The sequence below is a fragment of the Cydia amplana genome, chromosome 14 (assembly GCF_948474715.1).
Source record: "Cydia amplana chromosome 14, ilCydAmpl1.1, whole genome shotgun sequence".
Taxonomy (NCBI): domain Eukaryota; kingdom Metazoa; phylum Arthropoda; class Insecta; order Lepidoptera; family Tortricidae; genus Cydia; species Cydia amplana.
This window is the reverse complement of record NC_086082.1, coordinates 17,150,177-17,159,206: the sequence shown is the minus strand read 5'-3', so window position 1 is coordinate 17,159,206 and position 9,030 is coordinate 17,150,177. Positions and strand designations below refer to the sequence as shown.

General features: G+C 35.2%; 1 protein-coding gene across 1 annotated transcript; it reads left to right on the top strand.

The window, feature by feature from the left end:
• Positions 1 to 4,319: 4,319 nt before the first annotated feature.
• LOC134653865 (uncharacterized) lies at positions 4,320 to 8,512 on the top strand. Its single transcript, XM_063509228.1, has 2 exons — positions 4,320 to 4,825; positions 7,989 to 8,512. The coding sequence occupies exons 1-2, from the start codon at positions 4,511 to 4,513 to the stop codon at positions 8,481 to 8,483; spliced, it is 810 nt and encodes a 269-aa protein (XP_063365298.1). The 5' UTR covers positions 4,320 to 4,510; the 3' UTR covers positions 8,484 to 8,512.
• Positions 8,513 to 9,030: the final 518 nt, after the last annotated feature.

Sequence of the window (9,030 nt, the reverse complement as noted above, 5' to 3'; positions counted from 1 at the left end):
CAGACCTCGCATCTAAATATATTTGGTCATGATATTTTGAGTTTTATTCACTAGTACTAGAGTTCACTTTTATTAGCGATTTCATTAAGATGTAGAAGATTGAATTATGTCATTTAGTTTTTCTTTATTGATTTAAATGCCATCTAAATGAGTGGCCATCTAAACCTTACGGTCACGGATCGCCTCACGCTGTCTCGAGTTTATCATTTTTTACCCACCTCAAAAAGTGCCCAGCGCCGCTAAAGAAGTTTTTACTTCAAAAAAGTTGGCAAGTTTTGGCAAGAAAATCAAAAACAGTAAGTGATATTTTTTATTATTTACATATGTATTTAAAAATGAACAGCGCATAAATGAACATAGGCATCTTCTATCATCGCGGCACATATTATAACTTCTTTCTTATATTCTACAGAGTTACCCATAAAGGAAAACACACAAATAGGTAATAAACACCACTAATATACATATGTGACGTTATCTATGAAAAGGGACCTTATTGTCATTGGCGCTTACGCTTTTGTTAACGATGCTCCGATATAAATACAATGCCGCGCGACGCTGAGCGGCGTAAGCGCCATCGACAATAAGGTCGCTTTTCATAGATAATGCCCCATATGTTTATATTAATCTAAAAATAAGTTACATAAAGGCGTACGTATCGTATTGATAAAAGTGCGTTAGCAGAGCATTAAGATACCGGTTGAAACTGCTTAGGTTGAACCATGCGCGTGAGTCGGCTCCTTGATAACGATACCTTATTGTTGTATTTGGGTCAACGGATTTAATTATTATAGTTATTATAGGTACTTATTATATTACCTACCTACTATTTTAGCCTTTGCTTGCGACTCGATCCATGTAGTACCTACCAATGAACCAGCGCGTCAAAAGTTAAAGTTACGCGTTACAGTTTTATTGCTACCTATACATCATATCTCGAATATCTTTAACTTTTTATTTTACTAGTACCTAATTAAACATTTATTTACAAACAAGATATATACAGTGGTATTATTACTAAAAGAAATTAAAAACTAGCTTAAATCTAAAATAGGCCCTTGAGGCATTGTACCAAGGATGCTGGCGACATTTCCTCGCTGTATCGTAATGCTGATACGTTGTGCGAGGTAGCCGCCAGCTCTTCGGTCACCAGTTACGTCAACCAGACGCTTCGCGATTTCTGCGAACAACTTATGCGCGCTGGACCTACAGTTTCAACTCCAAATGGTACAAAATGGTACTCTCTACCGAGGCTCTTATATTTGTTACGTTTTAAAATTTCGGCGCTTGCCGCCGCACCGCCCGCTTTTACATTAGTCCGTTGGAGGTGAGACGGTAATTTAATTGTAGAAATAAATTCTACATCTCATTTTGTTCTAGTAATTTAATTGTAGAAATAAATTCTAGATCTCTTATTGTAAATCTATTGGAGAATGACTACTTAGTACTTATATAGGTACCTAAATACTTTTGACGCGTACTCTCCGACTACAACACACAACATCATTCCAACAATATATCTACAGGGTGGTCCAAAGTATCAAACCTTGACGTCCAAAAATTTTTTTTAGATTCCTCACGTCGTGGGCTATCAGAATATACCCCATCCCATGTATGTTAGCCGATTTTTCGTAGTTTTCGAGTTATGATTTTTTAAACTTTTAAGTTTTGTTATGAAATTCCGGGGTTCCCAATGTTCCCATACAGGGTGGCTAAAAAATAACTGCATTCCCGTTGCCAGGGAGGTTTTGGGATTATACTGATCAAATTTCACTATGGGACAAACCCCGAAATCGCTAAAAAAAATTTACTCTTCCATAGAAAATGGACCACAGCCAAAATGTATGAAAGCCAATTTTGTTTTTTCGCGATTTCGGGGTCGGTCCCATAGTCAAATTTGCTCAGTATAATCCCAAAACCTCCCTGGCAATGGGAATGCAGTTATTTTTTAGCCATCCTGTATGGGAACCCCAGAATTTCATAACAAAAGTTAAAAGTTTAAAAAATCATAACTCGAAAACTACGAAAAATCGGCTAACATACATGGGGTATATTCTGATAGCCCACGACGTGAGGAATCTAAAAAAAATTTTTGGACGTCAAGGTTTGGACCACCTGTATAATTCAATATTTTCAATTCAACAATCCATTCGCCGGTCCTTGCAGTCCAACTTAGATCTAACATCTAACTATAGGTAAGCTTTATTGATTCTAAGAGTCTATAAACTCAAGGTCAAGCCCAAAACAACCATTTTAATAAGACCCTTTCCTTCACATAAATCCTTCATAAGCAGAGCTCTCTGAACCGCTCAGTATAAACCAAAATATCTTGAGCTGGATGCTGTGCTGATAATAGGTAGATCTCTAAGTTAAAACCAGAGGGCCTACTGCGAACACCGAAGTTCGTTAATTGCTGGCATCTCTCCCTGTCACTCTAATTACGCCTTAGTGCGAGTAAAAGAAATACCTAAATGCCCGCAATTTGCGAACTTCGGAGTTCGCGGTAGGCCCTCAGGTCTTCTTATTTTGGTTTTATCCCACTGGGGAATGAGTGAGAGGGTGGTGTGAGGGTCGAAGGGTGGTAAGTATAGCTGATCAACCAAATCTTGTCAGTATAAAAGGCGCGAAATTCAAATTTTCTATGGGACGATATCCCTTCGCGCCTACATTTTTCAAATTTGCCGCCTTTTTCTACTGTGAAGATCTGGTTGACCAAGTATATGTAATGAAATCCTTTTTTTAGAATTATATCGGATTGAGAAATGTATTTATTTCAATGTTGAGTTTCAGAAGAGTCTGGGCTTGAATTACTTAATAGTCTTGAAATACAAGTGCTTCGTTTTAAAATAGATTGTTTTTGTTCTTTTGTTTTCTATAGATTTCTTAGAATAGATATATAGGTATAAAAGTCTTTACCGTCTATATACTTATTATAATGTTGAAAAGAGTTAATAAATAGGTAAGTACATTACCTTCATTAAAACCTATGTTACTCGTCGAAGGCCGCAAAAATATGTGAATAAGATCGTGTCAGATATTTTTGCGGCATTCGTTGTGTAACATATTATTGCAGGTGAGTGTACCAATACTTATAAACACATTTTACAGTGCTTTATAATATTTACAGGAATTAGGAGTTAAGTAAGTAAAAAATAATGAGACAAGTCTAACGGCAAACAAAAAATATGATATTATGTATGTATATTTTATGTACTTATCTATATCTGCGTGTTCTCATCTCACATATTATAAAATGTTTATATTTACTTGGAAGTTTGGATCTTCGATCCCGCGCAAAAACGACTACCTACTTAAACGGATTTAGATGAAAAGCTTAAAAGCAGTGTTGGCCGAAAGTTAATGCGAATTGAAAATGTTGGCCATTAACCATTATAAATTGAACCTTAAACCGTATCGGACGATTATAGTTTACGATTCAATTTATAATGGTTAATGGCCAGCATTTTCAATTTGCATTAACTTTCGGCCAACACTGCTTAAAAGACACTGAAACCTACCGGACATAGAAACCTTTTTATCCCTAAGAGAGTGCAATGGGAGTTTAAATTTAGCACGAGAGTATCAAAGACTATGGGTGAAATTGAATGGTAATATTATTTTAGCTTGTAATTAAAACCCTTTATTATAGCGATGAAAGAGGAAAATCCTAATTCGAATATGAGTTTGACTAATTTTATGTTATCACAACTTGCTCACAAAATTTTACCAGAATCAGTTAAGAAATGTAAATGACCTGTAGACCTGTAGAGAAATCCGGATATATACGAAAGCATTTTTGTAATTTTGTCCAAGCTGAAACGGAGACTTTCGCTAACGCTCGGTCAATTAGGTGCAATATCTGGGTGACCGAGCTTCGCTCGGAAAACATATAAAAACTCGAAAATGCGCGTTTTCCCAGAGATAAGACCTAGCTAGATCGATTTTTCGCCCCCAAAAACCCCCGTATAGCAAATTTCATCGAAATCGTTAGAGCCGTTTTCGAGATCCCCGAAATATACATATATATATATATATAAATAAATAAATAAATAAATAAATAAATAAATAAATAAACAAGAATTGCTCGTTTAAAGGTATTAGGTGCATAAGAAGTGGTAACTAAGTACTTACAAATTTCTAATATGCTAAATAAATGTCAACAAAAAATAATCAAATTGATAATAGCACATCAATTTCCGCTTAACCAATTAAAAAATGAAAAACTCGCTTAGAATGTAGGTACCTAATGTTAAATTCTTACGATCACCTTGAACAAATGCACAGCGAGCGAGCGCAACGGAACGAAGCAAATTCACCCACGTCACCGAACGAACGAGCGTCGCCGAGCGCGCCCGAACGCCCCGAACCTCGCCCGCCTCGCCAGTCGCACCGAGCCGGCCCGCAGCGAACACGAACGTTCGCGCGTTCAAATTTAGAATTCCGACCTTGAAATAACGCTTTTAATTCGTGTGAAAGTAATCGCGGGCGCCATACTTGTTCGCTGTCAACTATGACAGAAATGGAGTGGACAAATCGTCTAGTAATACGACTAATGCAAGAATACGCCAAAAGACCTGAACTCTGGGACACGACCAACGAATTGTACAGAGTACAAACAGCCAGATACGAAGCGTGGTCGGACTTGGCGGGGCTATTCGAATGCGACATAGCCGAGTTGCGAAAGAAATTGAATTCGATTTTCGCGTCGCATCGGAGGGAGAAGGCGAAAGTTCGACTCGGGGGCAAGTCGTCGTGGTTTCTGTATCCGTATATGAACTTTTTGCCGACGCATCTGCAGAATAGTACTAATGATAGTGTTGTTGAGGTAATTTGTTTTTTGTTTTACTTAGTTATACTATTTCTGTTTTTATCTTCTCATATAACAAAAATCTGTGTATAGGGTACCTATATAGGTAAGTGTGTATAAAATCTTGTACGTAGTCGATCTTTGTATAATCTATATACTTATATATAAACGTGAAAGACCTGACTGACTGACTTAAATCAACGCACAGCCCAAACCGCTGGGACTAGAAAGTCCAAATATGGCAAGTAGATTCCTTATAAGGTCTAGGGGTCCACTAAGAAAGGATTTCTCAAAATTCATCCCCTAAAGGGGTGAAAATTAAAAAACTCCTGCGCGTGTGAAGCCGCGGGCAAAGGCTAGTTAGTTATACATATAAGGCAACGCGCTTGTGAATTTGTGATACCGTTAGCTAATATATAGGCTACGGTATCCGCTTATTTAATGCTTATAAACACGAATGTCGTGTCGGTACAAACCCGATAGGGTTTCACGGCACTTTTCTGTTTGATTTATTATAAGATTTTAGTATAGAATAAAAAAAAAAAAAAAAAAATGTAGGTAGGAATATTAAAAGAGCTTTTGTGCTTGTGACATTAATTTATCCGGTAGCATTTTGGATTTTTTGAATGTTGGCGGTATCGGTAGGCCCTCTGTAAGGACAGTTTGGATTATACCGACTCAGGGAAACGTATTTTTACAACACGAGCTCATAAAGGCTCTCTTTATTCATCAAAAACTGATGAGTAAATTGCATTTAATTCACTAGTGGCAAAATAATGATATAGATGCAAAGTTTGAGATGTTTCCTCAATTTTATGGTCAACGGTAGCAAAGTTTGTTTAACCCTCGTACTTATAGGGTCACTTGTCGAACATTGAAACAATCGTACACAGTGAAACTTTGCGATATCTCGGAAACTAGGTATTATCAGCTAGTGCCATCTGTCAAGCAAGGGCAGGGACCACCAGCACCTCCCCAATACGCGAGCGCGCCTCGGAGAAGGAGCACGTTGCTACGAGCGTTATTGTGAATTCGTGCGACAAAAGTAATATTTTTCATTTATGTTTCGCAATTTTTTACCAAGATATAGAGTCTAGTTTGGCGTTATTTCATTTTTTGTTGTGTTCTATGTGTATTAAAGTTGCTTTGGAGCTAAATATTTTTAAATTTCGTTCACTCTTTGGTGCAGTTTTTTTTAATTGTTTCAAAAAACACCCCCTAGTCTCACAATGAGACATTTTTATGTAGTAAACAATGAAACATGATGTTCACTGAACACCAGTATCAGTACAGAATGAAACAAACTCATTATTTTTTTAATTAATTAAAGACTATGTGCGAATTTTGTGAAACTAAAATACCATGAAAATTATAATTTGTCTATCATATATTATGACAAAATATAAGATACTTAACTTTAGAAATGGCTGAGATAGGATAGTTTATATGTTGAATGTTTCATTGATGGCAAGGTTAAGGTCACATGTCTAACATTGAAACAGTCGTTTATAAACACTATGTTGCAAGAAAGTGTATGATATCAAGCATGGAGATGCTTAAAACCCTCCCGCGACGAAAGCCTTCGATTCACAATGAAACTTAGGTGTGCGTACAATGAAACAAGTCTTTCGCTTTTAGATATTTCAGCAATCTTATAACGATTCCATATTTCGGAAACCGTTTAAATAACAAATTTCAGCCTACCACTATTTTCTCCTTTCCTTTCTCATTAATTGATTGAAAGGATGTATGTATTAATGTAACTTATTTATTACAACGTTTCAATGTTTATTAAGGATGTTTCATGGTAGACTATATATATTACATCTGTTTTACTGTAAAAATTAGACTGTTTCATTGAAAACATGCACAAGTACACAATGAAACAAAACTCATTTTAAAAAAAAAGCTTTATAATACAGACACTGTTAAAAATAAGTAGAAACCAAGAACGCCATATGATAGCCAAATAAATTGTTTATCTTCGTACGAAATATCACACTCATAACTTTAAAAACACCAGAGATAGGAAGGCTTGAACTTTTAGTGTTTCATTGATCAACAACTAACCCTAAACAGTATTTAAACCCTCGCAACGCTCAAAATTTCACTTTTCGAATCACTCGCTACGCTCGTGGATCAATTCAAGTATGGCATCTTTCACTTGCTCGGTTTTCAATATTAACACGAGGAGTTAAACAACAACTTTGTCCTCTTGTGAAACAAATAACAATTTTATATCTGGAATATGATTATACTTCGTTCTTTTAGCATTAGAAATAAGGTAAACAATCTTGATGTGTCTTTTAATTGAAAAACACATTTTAAAAATAAGTTACGGTAAATATGTAACAATTATGAATCTAATACGATCTTTTATAGTCTTCTGCTTTCATAAGTAATAGTTTATTTTTAAAAAGTGTTTTTCAATTAAAAGACATGTCAAAATCGCTTACCTTCTTTCAAGTTCTTTCTAATGCTAAAAAAAACGAACTATAGGTAGGTATAAAAAAGAGTTCAATTCATTCTTAACTTATCGAAGCAGACACGTTCCAACCGGTTAGTAAACAGCGCATTAAACCGCTATCGGCTTGCAAATTTATCACCACATGACGCACTTTCGCACAATCGGTTAAACGCAATGATTTACTGTGCTGTATATTAGCTACAGACGTTGATAACAATGTTTGTTGAGTCTAGTTTAGTCTAGAGAGTAATTTTATGTTATTAAAATTGATTAACTTTGTTAAGGAAACAAAGTTTATTTAAATTATTAGCAGATAATCTGTTACGCAAATCATTTTGTTTTTGCGGTTTTCAAACTGTGTTATCGGGTATATTTAAGTCGGTCTGCCGATTATATCGGTATCGTTACATCCCTAATTTAAAATGTTCTCGTTCTAATAATTTGTGTTGTGATTTCTAGCAACGAAAACTAGTAACTAATATAGATATATGTGGCTTTCCATTAGAGAAGGGTCCTTATTGTTGTTACCTACTTGTACTAGTCTATGTCTGTACACTTATTGCATTGCAGCAGATTGAGTTTGTAAAACCGTTCCACAGTACCGTAGAAACTATAAAAAATTGAAAGTTTTTACAAAATCAATCCATAGTCCGTTCGCCAACATTGTTCGGGTTCTTCTAATTCGTATATAGCCTAAATTTTCTTTATTTTCAGACCTCAACCCACCAAGAGATCGAAGAGCTTGAACAACAATCTTCAGACGAAGACAACAACGCCAACGAAGAACAAGATGAAATAGTTCACGAAGAAATCATCATCAAGACAGAACCACAAACTGTAGAGTACGTCAGACCAAGAAAACGGCTCAGATACGCCCAGGCCACTCATAAACCTAGACTGACTAAGTTTGCCAGAAAAGCTGTCAAAGATAATACTAACAATAATTCTAATCTTGACAGTAAGGTATTAGAAACACTAAGTTTGCTTAGGAGATCAGATTTGACAAGGAAGAAAGATGAATGTGACAGTTTTGGTGAATATATAGCTATATCTTTAAGGAAACATGATGAAAGGACGCAATCGATGATAAAACAAGCAATAAATAACATATTGTTTGAGCAAGAGATGAAGAAATATAGCGTGGGGCAATATGCTGTAGTAATTTCAGGGGTTGATGAGAATCCTCTTATTTTGAGTGATGATAAGTAAATCTTCAGATTTAGATAATTTTTAAGTAATAGTTATTTACCATGATTCCATAAATACTAATATTTGTGGCTTTCCCTTAGAGAAGGGTCCTTATGCTTCATGTACAATTAGGATAATAATTAAATTTCAGAAGAAAATCTCCTTATTGCACTTGAATCATATACCCTTCTGTGTTTGAAAGCCATATTTACTGTAACCAGGGTTCAAAATTATCCAGATAGTTATAGTTTTTGATAATTACCGCGATAACTATCCGATAAATACCGGATAATTATCCCAGGTATGGATGGTCCTATATTTATTTGCTTTAAAATAATACAAAAAATAATATCGCATTTTATACATTTTAGGTTATTATCAAATCGATAATTATCAGGCATAAAAATCACGATAATTATCGCTATAATTATCAAGATAATTATCATTGATAGGTAATCATCCTTTCGAACCCTCACTGTAACAGTATTTAGTTACCTAAACTGTTTAATTAATTTTTCCATTTATTAAAAAAACATTACAGTTCTTAATCAGATTAGTTTAAAAACGG